Raw genomic sequence first — 17,023 nt, 5'->3', positions numbered from 1 at the left:
AAAATAAGATTTTGCGCGATTCACAAAGCTTTTTAATGATAAAGATTGTTAAGCTTGATGAAGAAAGCACTGTAAAAGTACCCAATTCTGTGGTAAATAAGATATCTTTGCGCAATTATATAGATTAGAAAAATAATAATTTGCACAAAATTAATTACAATTTCTCAAATTTCATTAAAATCAAAAATTGCTTGTCAAAACGTGTTGCTCCAGATTTGACGTCAGTGTCGAGATGTGCAAGAAAATGTTTACGATCATGATGTCAAATATGGCGCAAAATGTCATAAAAAAACTAATGTATTTAAATGAAATCGTAGAGTTACAGTACAGAGGAAGCATTCTGCAAATTGGCAATTTCATTTTGTTCATCACGCAAAGCAATCATACGTATTTGGTAAACTTGGTATCGTATTTCTTCTGAAAATACCAGAAAGTACTTATATGGCGCACGTTTGGACCTCAGCAGCCTTATTTTTATTGAATGGAAAAGAGCAGCGTGACCATACCTCCGAATATCATATTTTGTGTTCCACAGAGAAAAGTCAGTCATACAGGTTGATATCAGTTTAGTAAATGATGACAATTTTCATTTTGGGGTTAAACTAACCTATGTGTTAAACTAACCTAACCTATTCCCTAAACAAATACCCAGTGCAAGTTTATGCAATTATATCTCGATGATTGACTTTTCTGCATCTGCTGTATTAGTCCTGTAGCACTCTGTACATTCCGGATGGTGTTGTGAATTATGTGTATAAATATATATTTTGGGAGAATCTTATTTGAAGTATTCTACCTCTTTGACATATACATGATGTAAACTAATCTATTGCTTAAAAAAATATAAATATCTATTTTTGGAGCAGTGTGTAAAGAAAATCTAACAATGTTAGAGTGGTGTTTGCTTTTCACAGACATACTGAATGGACATTAAAATTCAAAGTAGTGGGTTGTACATTATTCTGTTACAATGTAAACACGATTTCAAAGACCAGAACAAATAAAAGACAAATTTTGCTTTAGTTTGTTCATTTTCTATCATAATTTCTCTCAAGTGCAGATTTCCAATTAGTCTACAATAGGCAAGTAAGTGCTGTGCATGTTGTTAAAAATACCCTTTTTCTTAACGGCTCCACAAAAGTCAATTAAGTGCCAACTATACTCTCTCCCTGACAACCAACAAAGTGTGAACTGCGAAAATGGCCACACATTTGTGAACTGAAGTCTCATTTTGAGTCTATCTGGCAGCAGGCGTCGGGACGTGGGCGTTTGGAGACAGCTGTGAAAATGGCTGCTAGTCGAGTGACTGTTCACAGCCACGAATTCGGAAAGTATTTCAAAATGTCACTTTAATTATCTTCACAAATAGATGCTTGTATCTGTGTCGTGAATTTTCTCTTCTACCCATTTTCTGAAAACGGTTTTGTAGGCCCAGAATTTTCTCCTAGAGAAGTCACTCAATCTTAAGAGACGTGATTGGCCTTTAGTTCAGTTACGGTACTTGAACATTATAGCTGTCGTAGGTGTAATATATTTAATTGAAACCGTGTCCTCGTGTTTTCCCGAGCCTTTTCATTCAGCTTTTGATAATGGTATAATATCTGTCTTTGAATGCACATTAAACTTGATAATCAACTCAAAGCAAATAGCAGGTTTCAAGGCTGCTGCACTTGTTATAATAATGGTGCTCAAGTATCTTTGAAATGGTTCCGGAAAGGCAGCTTGACAAAACTGTGATGGTTGTTCTTTATATACTATCTATACTTGATTGGGGCACTTGAGAAACGGATTTAGAAAATACACGCGCTGCTCTTTTCAAGAACGAAAAAGCTTGAAAGTGCTCTCTTCTGCTAATGCAACAATGGGCATTATTATGCACATTATTATATTAGTCTGCCCGAATACCCTAATTTTCACGAACAAATAACCTTTAAGATGTTTTTAGTGTCTCAAAACACAAAACGCGATCAGTGTAGTTTGATTCCTGAAGGAATGAATGACAGTGAGTCGGTTCAATCAATGAAAAACATTCAATGTAGTCCGATTCACGAAGGAACGGATGACTCTTGGGAGTCTGCTCTTTGAGTCAATTACAAACATACAGTGCTACCAGTGTTTGTCTCATTGCCAAAATGAATGAATGACATTTATGAGCTGATTCTATTTAGTCAACTAAAAGCATCCTGACTTGTGTTGTTCAATTTCTGTTGTCCGAAACCTGAATGAATTACTCTTATGAAGAGATGTGTCTTAGTGAATTATCACTGAAACATGCAGTGTGATTAGTGTGCAGTCCGATTCCCGGATTGACGAGTGATACTTATGACTGTACTTTTATGGATACAAAACATATTTCTGAACAAACCATTGACTCTTATGAACCAATTCATTTTAGTGAATCAGAAACATGCAACTGTATCAGTGTCATCTGATTCTCGAAGGAAATTCCAACTTTTATGAGCCTTTTTTTATTAAATCAACATCATACAACGTGATCAGTGTCGTCTGGTTCTCGAATGCACAAATGATTCCTATGAATCAGTACTATTGCCTACAGCTTGGTTGTTTTTAGTTAATCAAAAACACGCTGCATGACCAGTGGTAGTCCGATTCTTGAACAAATTACTCTATGAGCTAGTTATTTTTAGTGAAATCAGAAACACAGCACGATCAGTGTAGTCCAATTCTCAAAAAATGAGTCACATAATAGGCTATTTTTTTTAGTGAATCAAAAACACAGCTTGGTGGTAATCTGAGCCTGTTCTTTTTACTGAATCATCAGAAACCGAGTCAGTGGTAGTCCAATTCCCCAGTGAACGAGCCAGTTATTTTTAGAGAATTGAAATAATACAGCGTCTTTTTGGTAGTACAGGTTATTAGTTTTGTCATCTCCGACTTGATATTTTTTCTCACTCGGCTGTACAGCCCCAGTCCCCATTCACTTTCACTGTATGAACCAGAGCAGCGTGAACATTCTGCAAAACATCTCCTTTGAATTCCACACAAGAAAGAAAGTCCTACAGGTTTAAAATCACAGTCAGTTCCTTTAGGCAAACTAGTATTATTAAAGCTCAAATCAGTAGATCCACATTGACTCGATTCAGAATCCGACTCCCTTCCCCTTGTTCCTAAAGGTTCTCAATGGGGAGCCCATTATATGATGCCCTATTGATTATCACAGGCTCAATCCATTATGAATAATTACTTGCCTTCATGGTGATGGTGCTCCCTGAGAATAATGAACAACACGTGTGAATGCAGCGTGGGCTCCTGTTGATCTCAAGCCTCTCGTATTCACACACACACACACACACACACACGCGCAGCGCACACACACATATAAACCTCGGTTCTCCACCGCAGCATCGCCAAAGGGAGCTGCGCTCTCTCATGCACACGTTCCTCACACAATGTGAGATGGGATAAGATGAGATGACATTATCCGCACATCTCCCATCATGCCAAACGACACGGATGTGCCGCTGTCTGCGTGCGCTCTGGGACGCGGCTCGCGCATCTCCCTCGCCACCGTCTACTCCTTCATGTGCGTTGTGGGAAGCGTCCTCAACCTCCTGGTTATCTATTTGGTGGTGACGTTCAAGAAGCTCCGCACAGCCAGTAATGCGTTTATTGTGAACGGCTGCGTGGCGGATCTGCTGGTTTGTGCTTTCTGGATGCCCCACGAAGCAGTGGTCACCTCCACTGGGACTTTTTTGGTGATTGGCTACCAGGCGTTCAAAGAAGCGCTGCTGTTTCTGGGAATCACCGTGTCGCTGCTCTCCCACTCGCTTATTGCTGTCAACAGGTATGTTTTGATCACCAAAACCCCTGCTGTGTATCAAAGCCTTTATCAGAAGAGAAACACCGAATGGATGATCGCAGGATCGTGGCTGATCTCCTTGGGCTCCTTGCTCCCGTGGATCACGTCCTTTCGGTACCCGCCCGAGAGGTGCCGGGACACCGAAGATGCGTCGTTCCCCAAGGGAACATCGGTGTCTGTTTTGTCCAGTCGGTTTGCTGCTGGTACACTAGCGTTTACTATCATCGGACAGACTTGGGTTGTGGTGTACTGCTACTTTAAAATCTTCCGCCGAGTGCAAACAAGTGTGAAAAGAGTCAGTATTTTGAATTTCCAAATCGTGAACAACCTTCCTTATTCGTTCCCCAGAAAGGACAAGCGACTTGGTTTTTACGTTCTCGCAGTCTGCTTTATTTTTATTCTTACAACCGAGCCGATTTTTTTGGGTTCTCGTCGCGGGACTCTTTGGCCCCGGTGTCCGTGGTGCTTTGGACGTCAACGTGGATTGTGTTCTGCACTATATTCGTGTCCAATCCCTTTCTGTACACTTGGAAGAACGAGGAGTTTCGGAAGTCCTTCAGGTCTGTGATGAGAGGAGACTTCTTGCGGGGATCCACGGTTGGAGTCGAGCCCATCACCATCAACACCATTTCTCACATCTTCCCGAGACAAAACAGCCACAGGGCATTTCTGGGTGAGTTGTCCGAAACCTGAATGAATTACTCTTATGAAGAGATGTGTCTTAGTGAATTATCACTGAAACATGCAGTGTGATTAGTGTGCAGTCCGATTCCCGGATTGACGAGTGATACTTATGACTGTACTTTTATGGATACAAAACATTATTTCTGAACAAACCATTGACTCTTATGAACCAATTCTTTTTAGTGAATCAGAAACATGCAACTGTATCAGTGTCATCTGATTCTCGAAGGAAATTCCAACTTTTATGAGCCTTTTTTTATTAAATCAACATCATACAACGTGATCAGTGTCGTCTGGTTCTCGAATGCACAAATGATTCCTATGATCAGTACTATTGCCTACAGCTTGGTTGTTTTTAGTTAATCAAAAAACACGCTGCATGACCAGTGGTAGTCCGATTCTTGAACAAATTACTCTATGAGCTAGTTATTTTTTAGTGAAATCAGAAACACAGCACGATCAGTGTAGTCCAATTCTCAAAAAATGAGTCACATAATAGGCTATTTTTAGTGAATCAAAAACACAGCTTGGTGGTAATCTGAGCCTGTTCTTTTTACTGAATCAGAAACCGAGTCAGTGGTAGTCCAATTCCCCAGTGAACGAGCCAGTTATTTTTAGAGAATTGAAATAATAACAGCGTCTTTTTGGTAGTACAGGTTATTAGTTTTTTTGTCATCTCCGACTTGATATTTTTTCTCACTCGGCTGTACAGCCCCAGTCCCCATTCACTTTCACTGTATGGAACCAGAGCAGCGTGAACATTCTGCAAAACATCTCCTTTGAATTCCACACAAGAAAGAAAGTCCTACAGGTTTAAAATCACAGTCAGTTCCTTAGGCAAACTAGTATTATTAAAGCTCAAATCAGTAGATCCACATTGACTCGATTCAGAATCCGACTCCCTTCCCCTTGTTCCTAAAGGTTCTCATGGGGAGCCCATTATATGATGCCCTATTGATTATCACAGGCTCAATCCATTATGAATAATTACTTGCCTTCATGGTGATGGTGCTCCCTGAGAATAATGAACAACACGTGTGAATGCAGCGTGGGCTCCTGTTGATCTCAAGCCTCTCGTATTCACACACACACACACACACACACACGTGCAAGCACACACACATATAAACCTCGGTTCTCCACCGCAGCATCGCCAAAGGGAGCTGCGCTCTCTCATGCACACGTTCCTCACACAATGTGAGATGGGATAGATGAGATGACATTATCCGCACATCTCCCATCATGTCAAACGACACGGATGTGCCGCTGTCTGCGTGCGCTCTGGGACGCGGCTCGCGCATCTCCCTCGCCACCGTCTACTCCTTCATGTGCGTTGTGGGAAGCGTCCTCAACCTCCTGGTTATCTATTTGGGGTGACGTTCAAGAAGCTCCGCACAGCCAGTAATGCGTTTTATTTGTGAAACGCTGCGTGGCGGATCTGCTGGTTTGTGCTTTCTGGATGCCCCACGAAGCAGTGGTCACCTCCACTGGGACTTTTTTGGTGATTGGCTACCAGGCGTTCAAAGAAGCGCTGCTGTTTCTGGGAATCACCGTGTCGCTGCTCTCCCACTCGCTTATTGCTGTCCAACAGGTATGCTTTTTTGATCACCAAAACCCCTGCTGTGTATCAAAGCCTTTATCAGAAGAGAAACACCGAATGGATGATCGCAGGATCGTGGCTGATCTCCTTGGGCTCCTTGCTCCCGTGGATCACGTCCTTTCGGTACCCCCGCCCGAGAGGTGCCGGGACACCGAAGATGCGTCGTTCCCCAAGGGAACATCGGTGTCTGTTTTGTCCAGTCGGTTTGCTGCTGTTACACTAGCGTTTACTATCATCGGACAGACTTGGGTTGTGGTGTAACTGCTACTTTAAATTAATCTTCCGCCGAGTGCAAACAAGTGTGAAAAGAGTCAGTATTTTGAATTTCCAAATCGTGAACAACCTTCCTTATTCGTTCCCCAGAAAGGACAAGCGACTTGGTTTTTACGTTCTCGCAGTCTGCTTTATTTTTATTCTTACAACCGAGCCGATTTTTTGGGTTCTCGTCGCGGGACTCTTTGCCCCGGTGTCCGTGGTGCTTTGGACGTCAACGTGGATTGTGTTCTGCACTATATTCGTGTCCAATCCCTTTCTGTACACTTGGAAGAACGAGGAGTTTCGGAAGTCCTTCAGGTCTGTGATGAGAGGAGACTTCTTGCGGGGATCCACGGTTGGAGTCGAGCCCATCACCATCAACACCATTTCTCACATCTTCCCGAGACAAAACAGCCACAGGGCATTTCTGGGTGAGATGAATTGAGCTAGACCTACGAAACCTTAAGACTAGTAAGACCGTGGCCAAATTTCGCTCGTGCCTGTCCAAGATGCTTCTACTATCTGCTGGTGATTTTTCAACCACAATGAGCTGCATGTGTTTTACAGTGTTTTGTAAAGTTTTTGAAATCTTTTTTTGTGAAAGTTGAAGTGTGAAGTGTTTTTTTGCACAACTGTGAAGGCTACACTGCCACTTTTTAAATGAGAAATGTTTATGAATGTTCAAATAAATCAGAAAAATCTCAACTTTGTGTTGTTTCTCATCTTTGTTTTTTTTTTATATAGGTTTTTTTATATCAATTAATTTAAGTGTTTCCTTTTAACGTGTTTTCAAATGTTATAATTAATAATCAATTAATTATATTTGAATTAATATTCATAGTGTTATTATTATTATTATAAAATGCTTATTTTTTTTGTTTAGCAGCGTGTTTTTTAACTTGTCTAAACAGTCAATTATATTATATATATATATATATATATATATATAATATATATATATATATATTATAATATATTATTTTGAAACCAGCATTCATAAAGTGTATTATTAAAAATTATATATAAAATGCTTATTTAATAGTGCACTTTTTAATTTAAGAGCATGTTTACTGTCAATAATATTCTTATTTTATTTTTGAATTAATATGCATAAAGTATATAAATATTGTTATTATATAAAATGCTTAATATTTTATTTAATAGTGCATTTGTTAACAGCTTGTTTAAAAAGTCAATTATATTAATGTTTAATTTTGAATTAATATACACAGTGTATTAATAATATTATATAAAAGGTTTATTTTAAGTATTTTATTTAACATGTTTAAAATGTCAATTACTATCATATTTCGATTATGTAAAATGCTTAATATTTAATGGTGCGTTTTATTTTAAGAGTTATTTAAAAATGTAAATTAATCAATATTTTGAGGACCTTAATATTAACATTATACAAAATGCTTAATATGTTATTAAATATTGCTTTTTATTTAACAGCAAGCTAAAAATGTAGTTAATAGATTTTATTTGGAATTAATGTTTATAGTGTATTAGTAATTTTGTATCAAATACCAACTATTTAATAGTACTTTTAATATGTTTAAATGTCAATTAATACATTTCATATATTTATACACCATTAAGATAATATATAATTTAATACATTTGTTTATTTAGTAAAAGTATTAATAATATTAATGACATTTTAAAATGTCTATTGTGTAGAAGTTTTTTTTATTTTATAAACAGCAGATTTTCAGCACCATGTAATATGTTTTGTTGTCTTCTTTTCATCAAGCAATCACAATATTATACTGTACATTTTAATCAGTGTAAAGAACATCTGTGATGCAGTGAAATTCAGTGAAGAGAACAGGATTTTTAAACCCTGTTGGAAACACTGAAAGTGATAAAAAAAAAAGTGATATCCGGTCATATGTCCACTTTTAAACTCTCGCTTACATAATGCTTAGGTTCAAACTGTTAAAAACATGAGGTAGCATCTGTGCAAGCAATATGAAAGATTAAACTGATTTCTTTAAAAATGCAAAAAGTGATAATAAAACTTAATTTGGTATAAAAAAAATTAATCTCTATCATTTTAATTACAGTTTGCAATCTCTTTTAATTGTCCATTTTAACTGGATAAATCTTTAAATATAAATTATAAGAAGTAATTTAAAATAAATCAAATAAATTCCCACAGTCTCTACCTTCATGATTTGAGCTGCTTCTTTTAGATGAAGCATTTCTGAGAAATAAAATGATCTAATAAAATGATCGGCCAAAATTTGTTTCATGAAGTCAATCACTGGCAGTTCACAATGGAATATTATCTTTAAAAAGTACACAAAGCAGTTTCCTGTAATTGAGAAGAACTCCTTTGGGACAGCAGAGGGAGCCCTTTGGAGGGAAGGAGAACACAAAACATTTAATGGGGAATTCTTCTTTGGGTTATCTGGAGTGCTGAGGAGGTGGGGTTGTGATCCCTCCCCCCCCCTTCTACTACTAAATCAGGCCCAGGGCTGAATGAAAGAAAGCACATTAACTTTTTTTACTCTCTTGGAGCTCTTTGAAAGTTCTTCATAAGTGGACAGCATGAATTCAGCTTTACTGTTGACTTTGCCTTCTACCAGTTGCAGGCAAGTTTATAAATTTATTTTAGGTTCTCTTGTAAATGTCAGGATTTAAACTATGCATGCTAAGTAACCTGAATATTTTAACATATTTTAGAGTCTTACCATCTGCTCTGCTTTCAGGCACTGCAGCTTTAATCAGGGTGAAAATAACCTAAAATAAAACCATAAAAAAAAGTTTTTTCTTACTTGAAATCATTGTTAACTGAAATAAAATGTATTTTAAAAAATATTTTAGCTAGTTACCAATGCAACATTTTTCATTTAGTTTAATTGAACTTAAATAACTAAAACAAAAATAAAAACTAAATAGACATTTAAATTAAAAACTACTACAAAATGACAAAAACACACAACAAAATTACTAAAACTTTAAATAGAACAGATGAAAACAGAAAATATTAATAAAAGCTACAGTATCTCGATGCTAAAAATAGCACAGACTTTATATACAATATTCTTTATGATTTTTTTTTTATTTAATTTGTTATTTTGTTTTGTATACTTATGTAATTTTTTAATAATAAAATAGTATTAGCATTTTATTCATCTCCCTCCTTCTTCTGAAAATTGATTTGACAATACAAGACTCCCATAACCGCACTTATTTGATATATTTGTATTTACATAATTGTGCATTTTGATTTTTCCTCTTTAGTAAGTTGCTTCATGAATGGGCATTTTTTTTGTAAATGATGCGCACAGAAATTATAATAATGTAATTTTTGTGAGCATTAGAAACTAAATTCTCTATAAAAATAATATAACACTTTTATGATTTAATTACGTTAACTGCATAATTTGCAAAATCATTTTAAACAATCATTTTAAAAATGAGATTTACAGATGAGTTAATGTTGAACTAATGTGCAATGTTCTCTTGAATAGTTGTTTCCCATGTACTGGACCTGCCATCCAATGTTCTGTTCAAAGTGGGCGACAGGAGAAATTTGACTTGCAGCATGTCATCTTGCCCAGAGAAGGTGAAGTTTGTTTGGCGCTCATTGGAAGACAAACCGTTATTCGCTGCTATTAAATCACAAGACAAAGAATCTGTGCTGATCTTTGACAATGTGATGAAAGATCTCGAAAACAGCATAGTGTGCAAAGCAACCTGTCAAAAGGAGACAAAACAGGCGACAACAAAGATTAAAGTTTATTGTGAGTTCCTTTTCAATTTTATTTAAACTTCAGCAGGCTTCATAATGCACTGTTGGTGAAGACCGGGGTAAGTTGTCACAATTTTTACTTCAGTAAATATTTCTCAAGGTATGTTTAACACTGGTTTACTTATGGGTTTAAAGCAATTATGACTCAAATTAATTCACGTGAAAGCAAATATTTAAAAGGTAACCATTTTTTTTGCTAATTTGTGTAATTAAACTTTAGGTCCAAAACCTTATATCTATTGAAATATGTGACATCTGACCCCGGTCTCTCTTATTTATTTATTTTTTAATGCTACATATGAATCACATAAAAAAAAAAAGAAGAAATATCTCAACTTAATTTAAAGGTTGTTTTTTCTTGTCGACTCATATTTAAATCTTGGAATCCGTTTCAGCTTTTCCAAGTAACCCAGTTATATCCGGATATGATCGCTTGAAACTGGGCGAGGAAATATCTTGGGGCTGTGAAGTGTCTTCTGTATACCCTTCGGAGTTCCTTAAAGTGCAGTGGCTCTATGAAGACAAAGTTCTTCAGACTCATGAGGAAGAACCTGAGAGAGGAGTTCATTACAAATTCACACCTTCAAGTGAGGATGATGGGAAGTCAATAACATGCAGAGCATCACTCAATGTTGATGGTATACCACCTGATGAGAAGATCAAGGAGACGTCTGTAAACATGACAGTTCTCTGTAAGCTACACTTACATATATTCACATAAACTATGTTTAAATTAAACCCAAAAATGGATGTGGGAATCAACTTCCCCACTGAAGAAGATGACCCCCAATGATCATTCACTTTCCCATTGCTTTCACAGCTGCACCGCATAATGTTAAAGTATCTGGAGCGACCGCCGTCCCGCTGGGATCCAGTTTAAATTTGACCTGTGAGGCCGAGGGCAAGCCAAAGCCTGCGTTTACATGGACTGCTCTTAAACCAGATGGCCAGTCTGTGGAAATGGGAAAACATCAAGATCTCTTTGTACATAATGTGTCCTTATCAGATGCTGGTACTTACCAGTGTGACATTAGAAATGAATTTGGAAACCAAAGGGCCAGCGTTTCAGTAGTTGTTGAAGGTTAGTGGTTCATTTAATTCTTTAAATATCTCATTTCGGTCTGAGCTAACAGCCTAGTTAGTAGCACTGCGATCTGAGTCTGATTCCCCCTCTCTCCCACTTTCTGGGAGAATAAATAAATGCAAAACTTAAAAATGTCTAATTTAGAAACATTGCTTTGTTCCCAAGTAATTCGGTTTTTGAATTTTTTTGGCAGCACCTCCTATGGATACCCTCATTGAAGCGAGTCCACAATCCATTCTGAAGGAAGGAGACTCTGTGAGCATTTTCTGCAAGTCCAGCGGAGTTCCAGTGACACGTGTGGTGCTCCAGCAGGAGGGTGGATGGGTGAAAAAAAAAGAGCTAATGTCTAGTGAAGGTGCTGAAACATCAGTTCCCCTCTTCTCTGTCAAGCTGGCCGACTCTGGCGTGTTTGTGTGTGAGGCTATCAATGAGTATGGCAGGCAGGAGACCACTCTCAATCTAACTGTCGAAGGTAAGACCTTGAACGTCTGGTTATGGTTGATAGTGTTTGTTGTTGGATTTGTAAGTTGTTGGTAGGTTGAAGTGTGGGTTTTAATTGTGGTTTGTGATGGTGTGTGGGATAGGGAATCAGTTGTAGTCTGTTATCTCCTAAAGATACTCTGAGTAACACTGATATTATATAATATAGGCCTGAAGTTCAATTATCCACAAATTCAATTTGAGGCACCAAGTCAAATTTTCTCTTTTTTTTTCACACAGCTCATTTGCTAGAAGTGGTGCTAACACCAGGTGAGGTCTTGTTGGAGAGAGGCTCCAGCCTGGTCCTCTCCTGTCAGGCTTCAGGTTGCCCTCAACCCAAGTTCTCCTGGAAGAATCTTTCAAATACACCGAAACTCAGGGCTTATTGAGACAGATGTGCTTCCAGTCCCAGCTGTCTGTCAATCTAGTAGAGTTGGAAGACGAGGGAACTTACCTTTGTGAGGTCACATGTGGCTCAATCAAGAAGTCCAAACAGACAGAAGTGAAGGTGTTTTGTAAGTATCTCGAAAGATTTACTATCCAGTCTCGGGTTGTTTGTAAAAATTGTTTGTATGGGAAAAAGGTCCTCTAGCATTATATTAGTAGTTACTTAGTTGATGAATTGAGAATGTATTAATTAAGTTTTCAACATCTCAAGGTGAAATGTGTAATTTCTACATCACTAGCATCACCAGATGGAATTGCAAGACTGATTCGCAAAACTCATTGGGCCAATATTGCCGTGTTTGGCCAGTTGGGATGCTCAAACAGAAAAATTTAATAAGAGACTCTTAATGTCAAGGAAAAATTTCCTTTCCCTTTAACTTCTCAGAATCTGAGTTGCAATTAACCAACTGTTTAAACATGAGTCATCTGTGAACAGTATTAAGTCTCTTGAAATCTCTATGTGGAAAGCTTTAAAAATAGCTCTCTTTGACATTGATTTGATGGAGGAATTAAGTCTCTCAGCGGACATCAACTCTTAGAATATGCGAGGGAGTACTGGTTTGTTTACATTACGTGTTGTGCTTCATATTGACACTGTCAGAATGATGACCAGCTGTCCTCATTCAAGGTTCTCTTTAACCTCGTTGTATTTATTAGTTGGTGTGTATTTATCCTTGAAAATACTTAGAAATACCATTTTCTACTCTTTTCAGCATTTCCAAGTCCTGTCGTAACAAACTCTGGACCTTCTCTAGTGGGAGAGATAATGAAATTGACCTGCACTGTTCAGGAAGTTTTCCCGGCCAACCTTTTCCAAATCCTGTGGATGGATGGAGAGAGAGAAATGCTTTCGGGAACTGGGTCATTTTCAAGTGGTACTACAAATCTGACTTCAGTGTATTCTTACCACGTAGACACTGGAGACCAAGAAAAACGCATCACCTGCAAAGTTTTGCTGGAAATGCATGGTGTGCCAGCTGCTCAAGCAGTAAAGACAGCATCTACTACATTGTCCATTCACTGTAAGTCAGGGTTGGTTGTTTATTTGTTCTTTTCAAATATGATTTTGTCTTGGTTATTGTTAACATTGTGCTCCTTTTACAGATCCCCCGAGAGTGACCAGGATCACTGTGAGCCCACTGACGGAGTTGAAGGAAGGAGAATCCATGAAAATTTCTTGCCTATCTGACGGCTTTCCAGTGGGGCGTACAGTGCTGAAGAGGGTGGTGGATGGCATACAAACAGAGTTAACAGCCAGTGATGGGCTTGAAACATCGTTTGCCATTCCTTCGGGAAAATCGAGCTGGATGACTCTTGGCATCTATATTTGTGAAACTTCTACACAGTATGGAAGCCACAATGATAGTGTGGAGATTACCGTGAAAGGTAAGTTACTAAATACACTCCAGTCAAAATCAATCAGTGGCCACAGTATCAACATGTTGTAGTGTTTGAAATATCAACAGTTATTTGAAAAAAAAAAAAAAAATTGGAGTGCCTTGCTCTCCATTTTGCCTTGCTCTCCTTTTCATCGGATAAATTTTGCTTCTACTGTACAGTGTTTTTGCTCTTATTAAGTTGGATCCTGTCTAAGCAACTGACAATTATTATGCCTCTCTTATCCCAGCACCACCCAGGAATATGACAGTGGAGATCTTTCCATCCACGGATGTTCAGGAGGGGCAGAATATCACCATCTGTTGTCGCTCTGTGAGCTTCCCTCCTCCTGCGGTGGTCCTCAGTAAGCTGGATAGTGAGAAAAATGTCTACTCTCTTGATGGTGTATTCCTACTGATCAACCTCACGCCCAACGACACAGGCTTATATCAGATCAATGTCACCAACTATCTGGGCTACGAGACAGAGATTTTTAATATCAATGTGATGGGTGAGTAAAACTAGTCATACACCAAATCAAGCTATTGTATTTCTGAATACACTGCCTACATAAAACATTCAGTTTGTGAATTAACAAATTTTGCACAATTTACTTGTTCAAATTGACTAAATCCCAACCGATTAGGGCATATTTGACACTTAATGTACATTTATGTGAAGTCTGATTTTGGACCAGTGAAATTTCAAAATGGCTAGTGGGTACCCAGGTGCGACCAAAATTGCATACTGTGACATTTAACAAAGAACATACCTGTCCTTGATATATGATATTGCAGCAATCAGTTGGGTAGCTTTACAGCCATGGCCTGATGGGATAGTAAAATGTCCATCAGATGCACACTTCGCAATCTCAGTGGAAATAGTAGGTCATCCTGGTACTTTTCGCCTACTGTTTTATAAATACTTTGGGAATTTCAGATATATTACTCTTTTCACATTCTGTTTTTCATTCACGCTAGACGCCTCTAACCCTCACAGTCTCATTTTCATTCCTGTCGAAAATTTAATATGGTGCTACCCTGACTAAGGTCTATAATAGGGAAGTAGGCATATTCACACGCAAGTGTAGAATGAAAAAATGTGTCATTGTTTTTTTCAATTGCGACTGGTTCGGACTAGGACATCATTTTTATTTACAAACATTGTACAACATATTTTAAATTTGCCTTTTACGTTTCGTTACAGAGAAAAGAGTCAACCCTCCGTTAGACTGGAATGATTTTTTAATGCCTGCGACTTACCTGGGAGTTGCTACTGCGATGCTCGGGGTTGTGGTGTACGTGTTGAGCGCTAGAAAGAAGGGATCATATGACCTTACCAAATCCAACCCAAGTACCGTGTAGGCTGTGTTTACATTCCATGGACTGTTTTGGAAGCAGCTACGCTCGGGTGAACTGTCTTGTCGGGGCCTAGGGCCTCCCTAAAGCAAGAACTGCAGGTGACTGGATTCATCACCTTGAACATCAGGTGACAATAACCCAGCTGGATGGGAACCTGCATTCCTCACAGCAAGAGACAATCAATGTGACCGTGATTTCCCGTGCATCCCCAGAGAAAGGAAATCGAACCAGTGCGGTTCCTTTGTGGTCTTTGTGTTGGGAAGTGTAAGCTGTTTTTGAGACCACCTGGTCTGCACTTAAAGAAGTTTTAAGGTGTGAAATTCTAAATTGAAATGCAAACTTTGAAACATACGTTTAAACATATTAGCATTAAGAGAAAATAGAGCATTTTTTTAGCATTAAGAGAAAAAAACCTAGCCAACATTTTTTAATTGAACTGTTTGGTACATTTTCATGTCTGTAACAGTCTCATGGAGCCTATTGTGTCCTAAAAAGTCTATATGTAATTGTGGGAAATCTTGTCAAATGCTTTCATTTTAATATTTATTAAACTAGCAGCTTTCTGTCATTTGATCTGGGAAAGTGTTTTATCGGAAAATCCGTGGAATCCACAGCGTCTGTTATAGCTTCACTTCCACTTTAACATTTCACTTTTGCTTTTGGTTTTATTTATTTTTTTTGGAATGTTATCCTATCTGTTCAGCACAATAAAGGTGGGATGATTTGGAGAGGCTTATTGTTCACTGCATGTGTAAAAGCCATTTCTGAATTTCCAACAAGACAAGAACAAGCACACCTTCCAAAAATAAACCACTCCACATATATGCCTCCATCAAGACCAATCAGACGCTCTGAAAAACATCTGTTTCTGGTTACCATTACTTTGACCTGCAAATAAAGACCAAAACCATTAAAAATCGAGTTCCTCACTCCTTTTTTAGTGTCTTATATTGATTTTTTTTTTGTCAGTGATGCTATAAAAGGCTGTTGCCATGGTGACCATCCAGATGCAATGGGAAAGAAGGGTGGGTTTTGTTTTCATGTTCCACGGGGAAAAGGAGGAGAAGCAAAGGTGCAAATGGAACTGTGTTCTCTTTGAAAGACTGAGGGCCACTCACCCATTTCTTTTTTTGACCTCTTCATATTAAATTTAGTACAATCTTTTTAAAGAACCAGCAGCAAGTAATGTCCTTGCTTAAGAAAAATGGCAGTATTTTATCATTATTGTGCTAATATTCGTCTCTATTTTGACATTATACCTCACAAATGTTTCCAAAGAGGCTGGTGTTTGACTAAATATGAGTAATAATAGTGATGAACGACAAACTGAAATCATGATTTATAAGTGTGTTTTCCAGTCAAACACTTACCATGTCCTTATGTGTATTGTACTTGAAGTGTTTTTTTTTTTTGGTGTTTTTGTTATGTTTGTGTTTTGTTTTTTTGTTAGGCCTATAAGTGCTGTCCTTGTAAATCTACTATCAGAATAATTGACGGTCAAGAAAATCTCATTCTTGTTCTCGGAGTCTGTTTGCTGACATCTGATTCTTTGAAGTGACTCAAGTTTGAAGGAACCCTTCAACAGAGATTCATCTTAGTTTAGTTTTGATCAGGGCTCCAGACAAAATGAATGCCTTTGACTACAAGAATAAAACATTTAGGAGCCATATGACTTTTTTAGTCAGAATTGCGTTGCGTTACAAATGATGGTTTAGACCAATCCGTAAATAGATTGATGTCCTTTTAGAAACAATTCCTGGTTCTCCTGGAATTCATCAAAGGCTCTAAATGATTCACTGACTACTTGAATATGACTCAAACAGATAAGAGTTCAACATTTTTGTCTCAGTGATTAAAAAGAACCTCTTCATAAGAGTTGCTTGTTCATGAATCATTGTATGAAGAAAACACTGGCAAACACTCATGAGATGATATCTAAAGATATATGATATAATGATATTATATGACTAGACTAGATTTAAAAAAATAATAATTTCATATGAAAATGAACCATATTTATTGTAGTAAAAATTATATATTTTTTTTGGTTGATTGATTACCATTTGTATCACATAATTTTTTAAAATTCACAGCTTTCAAAACTGTTTAATGGAGGTTTTGTCTATTGAAGATTTTTTTTTTTTTTTCC

General features: G+C 37.6%; 2 protein-coding genes across 2 annotated transcripts; both read left to right on the top strand.

Annotated features, from left to right (window-relative positions):
* The first annotated feature begins 3,319 nt into the window (after nucleotides 1-3,319).
* Nucleotides 3,320-7,064, top strand: LOC109047787 (probable G-protein coupled receptor 88). The gene is given in 4 exon segments (XM_042712431.1): nucleotides 3,320-4,238; nucleotides 4,240-4,266; nucleotides 4,268-4,487; nucleotides 6,785-7,064. Coding segments are annotated over 4 exon segments (1,047 nt in total). The 5' UTR covers nucleotides 3,320-3,458; the 3' UTR covers nucleotides 6,805-7,064.
* Nucleotides 6,869-15,602, top strand: LOC109047805 (vascular cell adhesion protein 1-like). The gene is given in 11 exon segments (XM_042712316.1): nucleotides 6,869-6,887; nucleotides 9,845-10,117; nucleotides 10,521-10,817; nucleotides 10,946-11,206; nucleotides 11,403-11,681; nucleotides 11,930-12,052; nucleotides 12,055-12,204; nucleotides 12,850-13,158; nucleotides 13,241-13,522; nucleotides 13,764-14,024; nucleotides 14,720-15,602. Coding segments are annotated over 11 exon segments (2,412 nt in total). The 3' UTR covers nucleotides 14,878-15,602.
* Nucleotides 15,603-17,023: the final 1,421 nt, after the last annotated feature.

The sequence above is a fragment of the Cyprinus carpio genome, chromosome A22, assembly GCF_018340385.1.
Source record: "Cyprinus carpio isolate SPL01 chromosome A22, ASM1834038v1, whole genome shotgun sequence".
Classification (NCBI taxonomy): domain Eukaryota; kingdom Metazoa; phylum Chordata; class Actinopteri; order Cypriniformes; family Cyprinidae; genus Cyprinus; species Cyprinus carpio.
This window is presented reverse-complemented; position numbering and strand designations above follow the sequence as displayed.